Source organism: Lithobates pipiens, unplaced genomic scaffold (assembly GCF_037356315.1).
Source record: "Lithobates pipiens isolate NorthernLeopardFrog02 unplaced genomic scaffold, aLitPip1_a1.2 Scaffold_19, whole genome shotgun sequence".
NCBI lineage: Eukaryota > Metazoa > Chordata > Amphibia > Anura > Ranidae > Lithobates > Lithobates pipiens.
In genome coordinates this window covers 92,576,266-92,594,105 of record NW_027507764.1, presented here as the reverse complement: position 1 = coordinate 92,594,105, position 17,840 = coordinate 92,576,266, and the positions used below count along the sequence as shown (strand labels likewise).

General features: G+C 47.9%; 1 protein-coding gene across 3 annotated transcripts in view; it reads left to right on the top strand.

The window, feature by feature from the left end:
* Positions 1–17,840, top strand: part of LOC143996174 (integrin beta-1-A-like) — a 103,827-nt gene that overhangs the window by 44,447 nt on the left and 41,540 nt on the right. For 2 of the 3 annotated variants that reach the window (XM_077491086.1, XM_077491085.1), the window contains exons 7-8: positions 11,916–12,071; positions 13,751–13,846. In XM_077491086.1, coding sequence (XP_077347212.1) covers positions 11,916–12,071; positions 13,751–13,846 — 252 coding nt within the window. The remainder of the gene's footprint in view (positions 1–11,915; positions 12,072–13,750; positions 13,847–17,840) is intronic. The other variant, XM_077491087.1, reaches the window with a different exon arrangement.

The following is a 17,840-nucleotide window of genomic DNA, read 5'->3' as shown; positions in this document are numbered from 1 at the left end:
TCCTCCTGTGAGGTGATTAATACTCCCTCTGCCGTAAGGATTTCTAATATAACTGCTAAGGGCCTGTCCTGCTGCGGCAACATCGCTAGTAATTTGCTGTTCTTGTCTCCGTGCTCAAAATATTTCTGTCTGCTATTTTGTATACCAAGCCTGGTGGTGTCTGATACATGGATATGTAGTTTTCGTCTAAGCTATGAAAGGTGCTCGAAGTTGGGGACCGTTGCAGAGGCCGTATATTTATTTAAAGCCTCATCAACTTTGTGTTGTAGGTCAGAGACCCTATCCCAAAGTTCAGCCTTGACCACCGCCACGGCCGAGATATACTGACCCCTGCTGTGAGCTTTGGAAGCATACCATACCATCTCCAGGGAGGCTGACCCCGCATTGTGAACCCAGTAATCCTGCAGGGAGGGAGAGACCCTGTCATGGACTGTCTCACTGTTGATCCAATGGGCTTGTAACCTCCAGAGGGCTTTGCTCCTCGACTTGGTAGTCCTAATGGTGAGTTTAAGAGGATGATGGTCAGAGAGGCCAGAAGGAAGGTAACAGGCCTCCTGGATGTTGGCCAGGAGGGCAGCATTTACAAAACCTAAATTAATTTGGGAGGATGTTTTAAAAGTGGAGGAGAAGCAGGAGTACGTTCTATCCTGGGGTGAAGCCACCGCCATGCCTCCTGGAACTCTGTAGCCTGAGCCCACGTACCAAGATCAGGATTGAAAGTAGAATGTGGGGAAGATCTATCTAGGTCACGGGACAGTGTGGCATTAAAATCTCCCATGAACAGGACACACGCCGGGCAGTGTGGAGCCAGCCTTTCGTATAGTGTGTACGGAACGTGTACTTGGCTCGGAGGAGGCAAATAGATGTTCACAATTACATATTTTTGGTTATAAATGCTCATTACCACCATAGCAAATTTCCCCTGGGGATCCAAATGAACCTCTTGAATTGCACATGGGACTCGTTTGCTGATCAGTATAGATACCCCTCGAGAATACGAGGAGTAGGTCGCATGAAGCGCCTGCTGCACCTAGGATTTTTTTTTAGAGCACCAGAACCTTACTACCAGTTAAGTGTGTCTCCTGTAACAACACTATGTGGGGGTTATGTTTTAAGTATTGGAACAACAATGAGCGTTTGTATTTGGAGTTAAGCCCCCTGACGTTCCACGACAGAATGGTCAGCGACTCAGCATCTGAAGGGGCCATCATGGAACACCAGGGGGAAACAAAAGCAGGATGCGCCTATCCAACCGGTAGATGTAAATAGACCCAACTTTGGCATATATAGTCAACAGTATTTGAGCAGCACAGTTCATATTCAGTTCTTCAAAGCAGAGAAACCTCTCCCCCCAGAACACATAACACCCTACCCAAACATCCTTAACACCCAGTTCAGAGACCAAAAAAATAGGCCAGAGAACTATACAAACTGATGCAGGGTTTCGTCCCATAACTAGAAAAAACAGAGTCTTTAGGTTCCTAGGACCCTTAGACATTAGGCCATAGGGCCGGAGGTGGGTAGAGCCCTTCCTGAAACAGCCCATCTTGAGAGGGAGGAGAATCCAATACATGAGAAAGGAAAGAGGGGGCAAAAAGCCTCTGAGCAAAGGTGTGGTGATTCAGTGGTTGCCGCTGGAGCTCCTCTGGCAGGAATGATCAGCAGACCAGCCAACAAAAGAAGACAAATAACAGTCAATATGGACAAAAGTGGGATGCAATAGGTAGGAAGGGATTGGAGACAGAGAGTAACTGATGCTGGGATTCATCAGGAGGCAGTCCTTTTGAAAAAGAAAAGGGATACTTGGCTACTCCCCACTAGCTGTAGTCGGTCATTATTTCTTCAGCCTTGTATCATCAGCGGGTATCGAGCCACGCCGCCGCGGCCTCTGGAGTATCAAAGAAATGAGTGTTATCGCCATCGCCGGCGTCTCACATCAGTAAAGGATTTGCGTCGTTGCTGTATTTCCTGAGAGAAGTCCGGGAAGAAGAGCAGTCTGGTATTCTCATATTTAATATCAGGCATCGCATGAGCCGCCGCCAGGATGCGATCTCGATCGCGGTAATTCGACAGCCGCAACAGGAAAGGGCAGGGAGGGGCCCGAGCCTCGGAGGGAGCGGCGGGACCCTGTGGGCTCCTTTTAACCACAAAGGTTGGCGGTACGTCCCCCAGGTTGAACAAGGTGGACAGCAACTGTTCAGTAAACTCGGCGGGTCTAGGGCCCTCAGCTCTCTCGGGCAGTCCAAGTATGTGGATATTGTTCTGCCTGAGGCGGTTTTCAGTATCTATTGCACGCTCCTGGAGTGCTTTCACCTGGATCTGCAGGGCCTTTACCTCCCTGGAGTCTGACAGGACCATGTCCACCACCGTAGAGACCCTGTCCTCCAACTCAGCAATGCGGGACCGGAATTTGTCCATATCTTGGCAGATAAGCCCAACGTCCACTGTCAGGAAGTCGATCCTTGCTGTCAGGGTTTCCTTGCAGGATTGAATGGCTTCTAAAATCTCCACTCCTGTGGGAGCCGCCACCTCCCCCGACCCCGCAAACCGCCTGCGCATCGGTTGCCATTTTAACCACGGACCGTCTGGTAGACGAGGCAGCCGCCGCCGGGGGGGGGGGGGGGGCACGAGGAGCTTTTGGACCAGATTTGGAGTAGCGGGTCCTAGGGTGGCCCATCCGAGGTTCACCCGAGATGGAGTAGGGCTGAGAGTCTGTGTCCAGATGAAGCAATATCGCTGGGGCACAGATGGCAGCACGGAAAGGGGAGTGCGGCGCCTCTGGGGCACAGATGGTGGCACAGGAAGAGGGGTGCGGTGTGTCTCTGGGGCTCCAGTCCCCCTCACAATCCTAGTTGCTCCCAGGGACAGCCAGTACAGACTTGTGGATTTTCTGCCACTTTTTCCGTGGATCGCGGCACTCGAGCCTGAGGATGGCGGAGGCAAGGCAGGCCTCAAGATGGAGGCAGGTCCCCGAAGTGTGGAGCCGGTCACGGCCCTGTGGACACCCAATCGGCCGGCCGAGCTTCACAATTTCGGCTGAGGCGGGTGCAGATGCCGTCCGGGGCCGAGCAGGGAGAATTTGGAGGCTCCCACTCGCTGGCAGTGCTAGGATGGCTGTGGACTGGCAGGCCACAGTATGGCGGTAAGCGGTAATCCCCTGCTGATTTTGAGAGACAGAATAAAAACAAAAATATCCAGAAAAACGCATTTCAAAAAAGTTATAAACTGATTTGCATTTAATGAGTGAAATACTGTAAATATTTGACCCCCTATCAATCAGCAAGATTTCTGGCTCCCAGGTGTCTTCTATACAGGTAACGAGCTGAGATTAGGAGCACTCCCTTGAAGGGAGTGCTCCTATTTTCAGCTTGTTACCTGTATAAAAGACACCTGTCCACAGAAGCAATCAATCAGATTCCACTATCTCCACCATGATCAAGACCAAAGAGCTGTTCAAGGATGTCAGAAACAAGATTGTAGACCTACACATGGCTGGAATGGGCTACAAGACCATCACCGTGAAGCTTGGTGAGAGGGTGACAACAGTTGGTGCGATTATTCGCAAATGGAAGAAACACAAAATAACTGTCATTCTGCCTCGGGCTGGGGCTCCATGCAAGTTCTCACCTCATGGAGTTTCATTGATCATGAGAAGGGTGAGGAATCAGCCCAGAACTACACTGGAAATTCTTGTCAGTGCTCTCCAGGCAGCTGGGACTATAGTCACCAAGAAAACAATTGGTAACACACTATGCAATGAAGGTCTGCAGCACCCATAAGGTCCCCCTGCTAAAGAAAGTGCATGTACAGACCTATCTTAAGTTTTCTAATGAACATCTGAATGATTCAGAGTACAACTTGGTGAAAGTGTTGTGGTCAGATGAGACCAAAATCAAGCTCTTTGGCATCAACCTAACTCGCCGTGTTTGAAGGAGGAGGAATGATGCCTATGACCCCAAGAACACCATCCCTACCATCAAACACGGAGGTGGAAACATTATGCTTTGGGGGGGTTTTTCTGCTTAGCCCTTGTACACACGGTCGGACATTCCGACAACCAAATCCGTCTGATTTTTTCAGGCGGATTTTGTCCGAAACTGTTGCATACACACGGTCGGACAAAGGTGTCGGAAAATCCGATCGTTCAGAACGTGATGACGTTATTTCGTTAGGACTGGACTACGTTCACGCTAGTAACCAATAGCTTTGGTGTAGGAATTTGATCTCAGCATGCGTGGCACTTTGTCCGATCGGAATTCTCTACACATGATCGGACAAAGTCCGATCGGATCATGTTGTCGGAAAATTTTATAGCCAAGCTGAAAAACTTGGTCCGTCGGATATTCCGACGGAAACAGTCCGATGGAGACCACACACGGTTGGATTATCCGACAACACGGTCCGATTGGACATTTTCCGTTGGAATGTCCGAGCGTGTGTACAAGGGCTAAGGGGACAGGGCAACTTTACCACATCAAAGGGAAGATGACCAGGGCCATGTACCTTCAAATCTTGGGTGAGAACCTCTTTCCTGCCAGGGCATTGAAAATGGGTCATGGATGGGTATTCCAACATAATGACCCAAAACACATGGCCAAGGCAAGAAAGGAGTGGCACTAGAAAGAAATATATTAAGGTCCTGGAGTGGCCTAGCCAGTCTCCAGACCTTAATCCCATAAAAAATATGTGGAGGAAGCTGAAGGTTTGCGTTACCAAACTTCAGCCTCGAAACCTTAATGACTCGAAGAGGATCTGCAAAGAGGAGTGGGACAAAATCACTCCTGAGATGTGTGCAAACCTGGTGGCCAAGTACAAGAAATGTCTGACCTCTGTGATTGCCAACAAGGGTTTTGCCACCAAGTACTAAGCCATGTTTTGCGATGGGGTCAAATACTTATTTCACTCATTATAATGCAAATCACTTTATAACTTTTTTTAACCTCTAGAGATCCGCGCTATAGCCGAATGACGGCTACAGCGCGGACCGGCTTTGCCGGGACTATGTCTATTGACGTCGTCCCATGCATGAGCGGCCTGCGCACCCCCTGAGGGGCGTGCGCGGCGCGCTCTGTGATCAGCGAGTCTATGAAAGTCGCCTGATCACGGATCGGAGCAAGGGGTTGATCCCGACCCCTTACCACGTGATCAGCTGTCAGCCAATGACAGCTGTTCATGTGAGACAACAGAGCCGGGAATCGGCTATTTTTCCTGTCAGCGCGAGGAGAAAAAAAAAAAGCAGATCACCAGCGGCCGTGATCGGGACATCAGTCCCGATCACAGCCAGCGTATCAGTGCCCATCTGCCCCCTGACAGTGCCACCTATTTAATAAAAAAGCTCCCCCCATCAGTGCCACCCATCAGTGCCCACAGTGCCACCCATCAGTGCCACCCATCAGTACCCACAGTGCCACCTATCAGTGCCCACAGTGCCACCTATCAGTGCCCACAATCTGCCTCAACAACAGTGCTGCACCCCAGTGCCACATATCCGTGCCCATCAGTGCCATTTACCAGTGCCCATCAGTGCCCATCAGTGCCGCCCATCAGTGCCCAGCAGTGCCACCTATCAGAGCCACCTATCAGTGCCACCTATCAGTGCCCATCAGTCCCATCTATCAGTGGTACCTATCAGTGCCCCTTAGTGCCACCCATCCGTGCCACCCATCAGTGCCATCTTATCTGTGCCCATCTTTGCCCATCAGTAGCGATGGCTGAACGGTTCGCCTGGCGGTCGTTTCGTGGTGAATTTCGGCTGTTCGCGGTCCGCCCGATCGGCGGAATATTGCCGCCGTTCGCCCGGCGGACTTCCGTGTTTACTGTGTAAAAGAACTTTGATCTATGATGACACATCCATCATGGGGTACAGGACAGCCAATTGAGACATTACAGCACATGGACACTTAGACATTCCCCCTAACTTATAAATAGACCCGATCCGGCGGCCATTTTACATTCTTTCGTATGTCACTATAGGGAGAGGTTGCTGTGTGGAGCAGGGAGAGACTGAAGTGACCGAAGACTGAAGTGACCCAAATCGCTAGCTATTAGGTCCACAAAAGTTCTTTTCAGGACTGGTATGGTATAGGTGTTAGGTGTAGTTCAGGATATAGGTTTGAGGCCCTGCTGTGCTAGTGATTGTTGCAGCAGCCTGTCTTTTGCCAGTATAGAGAGAGGGACAGGACGCTGTGTGCAGCAGGGACAGTCAGTTTAATCATTAGCTGTTACTATTAGGTCCACAAAAGTCCTTTTCAGGACTGGTATGGTAAAGTAGTACAGGATATAGTTTTGAGTGCTATTCAAGTTATTGTTCCAGCAGCCTGTGTTTTGTCAGTTTAAATAGGGACAGGCAGGAAGCTGTGTGTGGCAGTGAGGGACAGTCAGTTTAATCAGTAGCTGTTACTATTAGGTCCACAAAGGTTCTTTTCAGGACTAGTATGGTAATAGGCTTGTACACGTATAATATTCTTTCTTCCAAATATAGAAAGAATATTATACTTGACTGCTGCCCTTCTGCTGCAGTAGTCTTTTATCAGTATAGGGACTGTGGTACAGTCTGCTAATCATTCACAACCTACTAGTTCCACAAAGGTCCTTATAAGGACTGGTAAGGTATAGGGTACTACAGTACATAGGGTTGAGTGAGGTACAGTCTGCTATTCCTTAAGGACTGGTATAGGTCCACAATATATAGGGTTGAGGTGCACTACTGCTGATTGCTGCCCTTCTGCTGCAGTAGTCCTTTATCAGTATAGGGACTGAGGTACAGTCTGCTAATCATTCACAACCTACTAGTTCCACAAAGGTCCTTATAAGGACTGGAAAGGTATAGGGTACTACAGTACATAGGGTTGAGTGAGGTACAGTCTGCTATTCCTTAAGGACTGGTATAGGTCCACAATATATAGGGTTGAGGTGCACTACTGCTGACTGCTGCCCTATACTGCAGCAGTCCTTTATCAGTATAGGGACTGAGAGTTTTGTCACAGGGTCATTTAAAATATGACAGGCAGAGGAAGAGGCAGGCCCTTCCGCAGGGGTGGTAGGGGTAGGGCAGGAGCAACAGGCTTGAGCCAAAGTGGGAAGTTGCAGAAGGTGCGTTCAATTACTTTAAAGGACGCACCAGACTTGGTTGAGTGGCTCACTCAGCCTTACTCTTCTGCACCCTCCTCATCCTCTCGATCTACCACCAACAACACCACCACCACCACCACATACCTTCCGCTTGAGTCACAGGAATTATTTTCCGATCCATATCAAGACATTTCTGATGCGCAGCCACTCTTGGCATTGGATCAGGAAGAGGAGGTAGCAACAACCACCACTCAGCAGTCTGACGACAGTACCCAGATCAGCCCAAGGAGGAGGTTGGTCCCCGGTGTTGCTGCCTACTCCGAGATCTCTACTTATAGCGGTGGGGAAGGTGACGTCGATGATGACGTGTCTAGTGATGTCACGTGGGTGTCCACAAGAGAGGAAGAGGAGGGGAGTTCAGAGGGAGATATGGACCAGAAGATAGGGAGGAGAAGCAGGAATAACTTACATTGCACAGGAGGGACAAAGCAGACTGCTAATGTATCAGGAGCGAGTCATCGACCATGTACGGTCCCATCTGGCGCTCCCAGGACGCCGGCACATGGCTCCGCAGTGTGGGCTTTTTTTAACGTGTCCGCTGCTGACAATAGCGTTGCCATCTGCAATCTTTGCAGTCAACGTATTAGTCGTGGTAAGCCCAACACTCACCTAGGGACGACCGCCTTAAGAAGGCACATGAGCAGCCATCACCGAGCCCAGTGGGAGCAACGGAACACACAAAGCCACACTCCAGGCTCTCATTGTCCAGCCTCGTCTTCTACTTCTCCTTCTCCTCTCTCCTCACAATTGTCCTCCACTCCACCTTCCATCACGCCAAGCTCATGTTTTTCTGCAAAAAGGCAGGCTTCCGTGGGCCTAATGTTCGAGCGTAAAAAAATGATGACGCCGAATAACCCTCTTGCCCAATGGTTGCCGGCTGGCTTGTCAGAACTGATGGCCTGCCAACTACTGCCATATAAACTGGTGGACTCGGAGGCCTTTCGCAAATTTGTGACCATTGGTATGCCACAATGGAAGGTCCCAGGAAGGAAGTATTTCTCAGAGAAGGGCATCCCAGAGCTATATGGCCATGTTCAGCGGCAAGTGAATGTATCTCTGGCACACAGTGTCGGTGCCAAGATACATCTGACCACAGACACGTGGTCTAGCAAACACGGGCAGGGAAGGTATATCACTTTTACTGCCCACTGGGTGAACCTTCTGACGGCCGTCAAGCATGTAACCTGTGGCACCCGTGTAGATTTGGTTTTACCGCCACGGATTGCATGCAGGCCTGGCTCTTCTTCTCCTCCTCCACCTACTCCATGCTCCTCCCTCTCCTCCTCGGGTGACTCCTCCTTTTCCGCTGCTAGCATCTCTTCCTCTGCGCCGCCGAAGCTCCCCAGAACCTATTCGACATGCCAGGTGTGACGTTGCCATGCCGTGCTGCGTCTGTTGTGCCTGGAAGCCAAGAGCCACACTGGCCCGGCACTCCTTTCAGCTTTGCGTTCACAGGCAGATCAGTGGCTAACACCGCTCAATTTGACAGTTGGTAAAGTGGTGTGTGACAACGGTGCCAATCTGCTTAGCGCATTGAAACAGGGCAAAATCACGCACGTGCCATGCATGGCACACATCTTAAACTTGGTCGTGCAGCGATTCGTTGTCAAATACCCTGGGGTCCAGAACATCTTGCGGCAGGCAAGGAAAATCTCAGCCCATTTCAGAAGATCTTACACGGCCATGGCTCGCCTTGCTGACATTCAGCGGCGACACAATCTGCCGGTCAGAAGTCTTATTTGCGCTTGCCCGACGCGATGGAACTCAACCTTCTATATGCTTGATAGGCTGTTCCAGCAGAAACGTGCAGTTAACGACTACCTGTACGAACTCTGAGGCAGAACAGGTTCTGGGAAGCTTGGTTTTTTTTAATGCGCAATGCATGCAGACTTCTGCGGCCAATTGAGGAGATCACCAAACTGGTCAGTCGCAGCCATGGTGCCATCAGTGACATGGTACCTTATGCCTTCTTTATGGAGCGTGCATTGCGTCGTGTCATTGATCAAGCTGTGGAGGAGCAGGAGCGGGAAGATGAGGAAGTCGCAATGCTGGATGAATTCCCAGGGGGGCTACTCTATCTGAGACAAGTGAACAACAGGTTTCTGAAGAGGAGTCAGAGGAGGATGGTGCCGGGGCGGATGAGGGGGAGCAAGAAGAGCATGCTTTAAACCTTTCTGGGATCCCTGTTGTTGTGCGTGGATGGGGAGAGGAGAATGAAGAGGACGACATTATCCTGGATGATGAGCAGGAGCCAGGCCACCACATCACTTCCAGTTTAGTGCAAATGGGGGCCTTCATGCTCCAGTGTTTTAATAGGGACCCCCGTATAAAAAGCATAAGGGTCAAGGACCAGTACTGGGTGGCAACATACTTAGACCCCCGGTACAAACACAAAATGGCGGAAATGTTACCGCCGTCACAGAGGGCTGTCAGAATGGAGCACTTCCAGGCCTTGCTTCGAGAAATGCTGCTTTTGCGTGCGCTGGCAGAGGAGCAATTCCCACTCCCAGAGAAGGAGTTGCGGGTACCAATCCAACAGCGCCTGCAAGAAGAGGCCTGTTTAAAGATGTGTTGTGACTTCGGATATGAGGTCATTCTTTCAGCCGACCCATCGACAGGTGTCATCCGCATCCAGCATCAGGGAACGCCTAGACCATCAGGTGTCCGACTACATTGGGTTAACGGCCGATGTGGACGCTCTGAGGAGTGATGAACCCCTGGACTACTGGGTGGGCAGGCTTGACCTCTGGCCAGAGCTTGCCCAATTTGCAATGGAACTGTTGAATTGCCCCTCGTCCAGTGTCCTGTCCGAAAGGACGTTCAGCGCAGCAGGGGGGATCGTGACCGATAAGCGTACTCGCCTAGCTCACGACAGTGTTAACTACCTCACATTTCTAAAAATGAATGAGGCATGGATCTCGGAGGAATTCAACACATGTGACCAGTAGACCATGTATATGTCTATAAACGATTTTTTTAATCGAGCACACAGACCTTCTTTCTTCATTTGGCTCACTTCCTTGTCCAAAAAAAGCACACCGTACTATATGCCCGTACCCTCCTGTTTGAAGAGGTTGAGCGGTGTCATATTTCTACTGGGGCTGCTTATTATGAGGGGCTCCCACCATCCCTGTGCTGTGCTGACTTCCTCCTGGGGCTGCTTATTATGAGGGGCTCCCACCATCCCTGTGCTGTGCTGACTTCCTCCTGGAGCTGTACCTCTGCTGTGCATATTATGAGGGGCTCCCACCATCCCTGTGCTATGCTTATTATGAGGGGCTCCCACCATCCCTGTGCTGTGCTGACTTCCTCCTGGGGCTGCTTATTATGAGGGGCTTCCACCATCCCTGTGCTATGCTGACATCCTCCTGGGACTGCTTATTATGAGGGGCTCCCACCATCCCTGTGCTGTGCTGACTTCTTCCTGGGGCTGTACCTCTGTTGTGCATATTATGAGGGGCTCCCACCATCCCTGTGCTATGCTCATTATGAGGGGCTCCCACCATCCCTGTGCTATGCTGACTTCCTCCTGGGGCTGCTTACGGTGCAGGTGTCAGTGCTCTCTATCACGGTGCTGGTGTCAGATATCTCTATCACGGTGCAGGTGTCATTGCTGTATGTCACGCTGCTGGTGATCATCTCCTGCACCCTCTTCTTTGCCTACCCTGGCCTTCCCTCTCCTCCATTGCCTTCATGCGCTCCACAGTCCTGAATTGTCACAACAATTTCCCATATAAAAAAAGAATGCTTGTAGTTGTCGATCCCAGATTCACCTCATACATGTGTTATGTCATTGGCCATGTGGTGGAACTATGTTTGCACAGCTAGTAATTATTTTGTGGCTGCAAATTTGAGCTGTAGGTTTGCAAAGTTCGCCTCCCATTGAAGTCAATGGGGCCCGCCGCGAACGTTACGGTTCGCGAACTATCGGCCGCGTTCGCGGTCCGCGTTCGCGAAATGTCCCGTCGGAAGTTCGTCCATCACTACCCATCAGTGCCGCCTTATCTGTGCCCATCAGTACTGCCTTATCTGTACCTATCGGTGCCACCTTATCTGTGCCTATTAGTGCCGCCTTAACTGTGCCTATCAGTGCCCACCAGTGCAGCCTATCGGTGCCCACCAGTGCAGCCTATCAGTGCCCACCAGTGCCGCCTCATCAGCGCATTTCAATGATGGAGAAAAATGACCTGTTTGCAAAATTTTATAACAAACTATGAAACATGATTTTTTTATTTTTTTTATTTTGCATCTTTTTTTGTTTGTTTAGCAAAAAATAAAACTCCCAGCTGTAACTAAATGCCAACAAAAGAAAGCTCTATTTGTGGGGAAAAAAAATTATAAAAATTTCATTTGGGTACAGTGTTGTATGGCCGCGCAATTGTCATTCAAAGTGCATCAGCGCTGAAGCTGAAAATTGGTCTGGGCAGGAGGGGGGTTTAAGTGCCCAGTAAGCAAGTGGTTAAATTAGTTTTTCTGGATATTTTTGTTGTTATTCTGTCTCTCACTGTTAAAATAATCTTACCATTAAAATTATAGACTTATAATTTCTTTGTCAGTGGGCAAATGTACATAATCAGAAGGGGATCAAATACTTTTTTCCCTCACTGTATATAAAATAACGGGAATGGTGGTAATCCTGCTGTCATTCTGCCTAGCCGTCTTGTCCTGTCATGGTGGCATTGGACACAGAAGATTATGACACAGTTTCATGTTTCCATAAGTATTTAAGCATTGCATTTTCTGCCATGAAAACATGTCCTTTATGTTGTGGTGTTTTATTTTAGGAACACATTGGATGGAGGAATGTTGCACGCTTGTTGGTGATCTCTACGGATAATGGTTTCCATTTTGCTGGTGATGGCAAATTAGGAGGAATCGTTCTGCCAAATGATGGGAAATGTTACATGCAAGACAATATGTACACAATGAGCCATTATTATGTGAGTCTGCAGACTTCTTTGTGCTTTTTGATCATATTTTTCCTCTTAGACTGTGTTAATAATGTGGATTCTTCATTTGTAAGAGTATAATTATAAAGCTTAGGAAAATTGGGTATATTTCTATTGCTTTGTATCCAAAGATATAATTAATTTTTAATTAACCGGTTCCCGACCGGCGCACGCCGATGTACATTGGCAGAATAGCACGAGCAGGCAAATGGGCGTACGTCCCTTTAAATTTGCCGCCCTGCCATCGCGAGCGCGCCGGCGCACTCGCGTGTAGGTCGGGACCCCCGTGAGTCTGGTTGCGGGTCCCGCGGACTCGATCGCCGTGGGCATACCCACGATCATCTCACGGGGTGGCTAAACGAGGAAATGCCGTTGTAAACAGTGATTGGAGCAGAGATCAGTGTTCACTAAATGAAAGCCCAGCCCCCCACAGTTAGTAACACACCCCTAGGAACACTTAACCCCTACACTGCCACCCACTGGTTAACCCCTTCACTGCCAGTGTCCTTTACACAGGAATCACTGCATTTATATAGCAGTGATTGCTGTATAAATGACAATGGTCCCAAAAATGTGTAAAAAATGTCCGATGTGTCCGCCATAATGTCTCAGTCACAATAAAAATCGCTGATCGCCGCCATTACTAGTAAAAAAAAAATTATTAATAAAAATGCCATAAAACTATCCCCTATTTTGTAAGCGCTATAATGTTTGCGCAAACCAATCAATAATTGCTTATTGCGATTTTTTTTTTTTTACAAAAAATATGTAGAAGAATACGTATCGGCCTAAACTGAGGGAAAAAAATGTTTTTTTTATATATTTTTGGGGGATATTTATTATAACAAAAAGTAAAAAATAATGCGCTTTTTTCAAAATTGTCGCTCTACTTTTGTTTATAGCGCAAAAAATAAAAACCGCAGGGGTGATCAAATACCACCAAAAGAAAGCTCTATTTGTGGGAAAAAAAGGACATCAATTTTCTTTGGGAGCCACATCGCATGACCGCGCAATTGTCAGTTAAAGCGACGCAGTGCCGAATCGCAAAAAGTGGTCTGGTCTTTGACCAGCAAAATGGTCCAGGGCTGAAGTGGTTAAGCTGATGCTTTTGATTTATTAAAGGCTTATAAACACTAATCCCTTAGCACAGCTCAAGATACAGAAGCTATTGGCACTTCAATGTCAATGCAAAAATGAAGCTAATACCTGCTGAGTGCAACCTTTCCATTTTTTCCTTGTTATTATTATTATTATACAGGATTTATATAGTGCCATATATTGTGCAACAGTTTGCATGACGCTTTACAATTTTACCTTGTCAACCTTTCTTCCAGATTACTGTCCAGGAGGTCAGCTAGGTGTAATTCTGGCCATGGGGGTCAAATATATATATAAGGGTCAAATATGCTGGCATATTCTTACTGCCTACTATATTATTGGCATGCGTGGCTGAAGTTTAGGCTTTTGGTGGAAGAAACAGGGAGTATAGTTAGATACTTCTAGAACAGATCTTAGTGGACTGGATAGCTGAAAAAGAATCTAAAATGTCTGAATTCTAGGTCCCCTAAGAACAGCTTGCACAATTTCCTGTTTAACATGGGCATAGTGATATACTTTTAAACCAACCAAAATATATACTGTATATATTTACTGAGTACGTACATTCACAGGACTACCCATCAATTGCACACTTGGTCCAGAAGCTCAGAGAAAACAACATACAAACAGTCTTTGTTGTTACTGAGGAATTTCAGCCTCTTTACAAGGTATGTGAAGTGTTTTTTCTTTTTTGTACTTTGTGTATGAGCATCCCAGATAATTACCCCACTAGAATAGTTCTATTTTTATAAATAGTGTAGGGATCTACTGCTCTCTAGTGTTAGCTGCTAATATCACAGTGTTATGTATAATTATGTTTTAGCACTTCCTGTCTTGAGGGGAAAGCTTAACCTCTTTAAGAGGTTTATGACACCGGGAGGCGGGGCGCGGCTTAAGATCACGTAACAGCTGTGATTGGCTGTCACGGTGGTCACAAGGTCTGAAAGCTTTTGAAGCAATCGGGAACTTTCAGTTAGGGGATGCTAACTGTGCTGGGAGCACGCAAGGCTGGCGCCAAGGGATTAAAAACCCCAGAAGGAGAAAGTGGAGAGAGAGGAAGGGTTGACACCACATGTCCACATACAGTAGCTGCATATTATATCCAAACCAGAAACAGAGACTACAGTATTAGGTAATTGTTCCTGTGTTCTGGCTGTTTAACTATAACTGCCCATAACTTCTTGATCTGAATCCTAGTGACAGACAAGCCTCTGTCCTATTGTTATTATCTCACATGCACATTGCCAGATAGCAAGGTCCGTGCTATTGTATATATGTAGTAGTCACCTTCCAGTATACCGTATTAATAGATGAACCGGTTTATTACAGTAGAGTTTATATGTAGCTCCTGTTATTTTGTTAACCCTGTCTCTTCTGGTCTGGGATTCTATAACTATACTTGGCTTCGGGCTCAATAACTAGCATAGGCTAGAGCCAGGTTAGATATCCACCAGCCACTTCTGGTAGATAGAGTTCCGATTACATGTCAGATTAGATACTACTAGTGAGAGATTAAAGTGCATAGTAGATAGGCTGACTCTGAGATTCAGTGCCACACTCCGATTTCTGCTGATGAGAAGCTGTGTTCCACGCTGGTTGGACAACAGCTGGAGGATCTCCCCATCAGCGTTGATCTTGTCTTCAGGTCTCTGAAACAAAGAATCAGAGTTTTTTTTAACCGCCTCTGGAAGCCCTGTCCTCCTCAGCCTGTCACTTAACACAGAAGCCAGTAGAGGAGGTTTTCTGTGCTAATCACTTTCTCCACAGGCTTCTGTGTGCTAGCTCCAGTATCCAGCAGGTGCCCCACATCTGTTGATGGGTGGCCTGGGTCCCAACATTGCAACCACTAGCCTTTTTTTAAATGTGTGGATTCCAGGGGCAGCTTCTGTCTCCGCCTGCACAGATGAACATGAAGTAATCTGAGAAAAAAAAAAAACAGTTCATGCCTAATAGATCAGTGCCACCTGCACCGCTCTAATGCATCAAGGTCACAAGGTGACAGCTGTGGAGGCAGTTGTACAGAGATATGGCTGTGGAGAGGTGGTGGGGGTGTTGTGTACAGGTGATAGCTGGGGGGGGGTTATATTGTGCAAAGTGAGAGCTGTGGATGTTGGTACAAAGTTAAGACAGCTGTGGGGGAAAATGTGGGGTTGCAGAGGTTGAGAGCTGTGGATTGGGGTGTGCAGAAATGAAATGTGGATGGGGACATAAATAAACTGTGGATGGGAGGGGCAGAGGTGAGTTGTGGACTGGGGGTTGTAAGCTGTGAATAGGGAGATGTGTAGAGGTGAAATGTTGACAGGGAATAAAAAGGTGAGTTGTAGATGGGGGCCATGCTAAGGTGAACTGTGGATGGAGGGGGGAAAATGTGATCTACGGATAGGCAAGGGGGTGAGAATATGAGCTGGGGGGCAAGGAGAAGGTGTGTTGTGCATGGGAAGAGAGAATGTGAATGAGGAGGGAGAAGGTGAGTTGTGAACTTGGGGATCCAGTCTGTATGATGAGGTCACAATTTAGTGCATTTGGAACAAGATTAGAGATTTTTTGAATAAATTCTGGTGTCTCTTTGGCAAACTTTGGATGGAAATAAAGTTTTGCACCACAGTAAGCAAGCTTTAAAAGAAGAAGTCAAATTATAGTACACTCAGGCCAAGTTTAACACCTTTTTTTAGATAAAGTCTAGTGTCCCTTTCGTAGACTTTAGATAGAAGTAACAGGTGCAGAAAAATTCGGCTTTGAGTGTTGGTGGTGCCTTCACACCATAATCCTATAGAGGTACTCTTGACGAAAACAAAAATTGGCCTTGCTGTAAAAAGTTGAAAATCAATGCTATTGTCACACAGTTGTGGAAAAATTGGTCTTTGGGTGTTGGTGGTGCCTTCACCCCGTAACCTTCTAGAAGTACTCTTGATGAAAGCAAGAATTGACCTTTCTGTAAAAAATTTAAATTTGATGCACTGTCAAACAGGTGCAGAAAAATTGGTCCTTGGATGTTAATTGTGCTCACGAAACCTATACCAAAAAATTACTTCAAGATAAAATCAACACCTACAAAGCTAGACAGTCTTGCAGAGATTTGAGATCCCAAAAACACTTAATCAGAGACATCAGCATTTGGGACTCGATAGCTGCTGCTAATCCAGGACTGATTCACTTTGACAAATATCAGCCGGTCAATGGCGTCTGTGGACAGACACACTCTTTTAGCTGTCACAAAACCTCCGCCAGCACTAAATGCCCTTTTGGAAAGTACGCTGGATGCAGGGCAGCCGAGCAGCTCAACAACATACTGGGCAAGTTCTGGCCAGTGGTCTATTCTCATGACCCAGAAACCCAGTGGATCATCTACTGGAAAGCTGTCCATGTCCGTTTTTGCCCCTAAATAATCTTCCAGCATATGATGCAGACACTACTGTTGGGATCTTGAAGCTGACAGCTCTGGGCACGGAGGACAATTTTGTTTTTAAAAATGCATCATTGAGGCGGCCCCCTTCTCCACCGCTTCTCCTTTGACCAACAGAAGCCTTAAAACTAGCTTTTCCATGAGACTGTAACCTACCAAAGTCTGGAAAGGCATAAAGTCCTCTTTAAGGTGCCCTCAAGATATTAATCCTATACTCCATCTGCGAGGGGAGGATGAGTTCCGAGACTTTCCCCTTGCATCAGTGGTCAAGTATGCCAATAATTCTCAGGTCCTTTCGCAGGCTTTGAAGAATAAGGGAGCCCATGCAACGCAAGTTTGCAGAGGCATGAGAAGTAGAGTCCTCGTGGTCATTGAGGATTATAGTATCTGGAACTACATCCTCCCAGCCATGTACTACTACTTACTCGGGACCAGTGGCGGCTGGTGCTCAAATTTTTTGGGGGGTTGCAAACAAACTGAAAATTTCTGAAAAAACCCCCCCCATCAATTGCAACCTCACTGTGCCCATCAAGCGCTGCCACTGTGCCCATCAAGCGCTGCCACTTTGCCCATCAAACGCAGCCACTTTGCCTATCAAACACAGCCACTTTGCCCATCAAACACTGCCACTGTGCCCCAAATGTTGCCACTGTGTCTCAAATGTTGCCACTGTGCCCATTGAACACTGCCACTGTGCCCCAAATATTGCCACTGTGCCCCAAATGTTTCCACTGTGCCCATTAAATGCTGCCACTGTGCCCCAAGTGCCGCCAATGTGCCCCAAGTGCTGCCACTGCCACAGTGTCAAATGTTACCCGCCATCTGCTTGGCACGTACCTTGTCTCGGGTGGGCAGCAGGTGATGGCAGCAGGAGGTGAGCAGTGTCCGGTGTCCTCCATTTCTTCTCCGACCCGATGTCTTCTCTCGCCCGCTCCTGCTATGATTGGATGCCTGATAGGCGTCCAATCACAGCGCCTGTCATTTCAGCAAATCAGGTGACAGGTAACACAGACCCGGCAACCAGATTGGCTGAGAGGTGGTTCAATGTTTCGCTTTGCCAACATACAGCTGAGTGAGAAGCAACGCACAGCGTTACGCCTGCTTCTCACATTTTTGACACCTATTCAAGCCTATGGCTCTAATCGGGCGCTTCCAAAAAACACCCTCGCCAGTGTAATTCAGATGGCCAGCACCCAAAAGAATGGCCTGGCACTGAATAGGGGGTGTCAGCAGCGACCATAGATAGGTGTGTTGCCTCA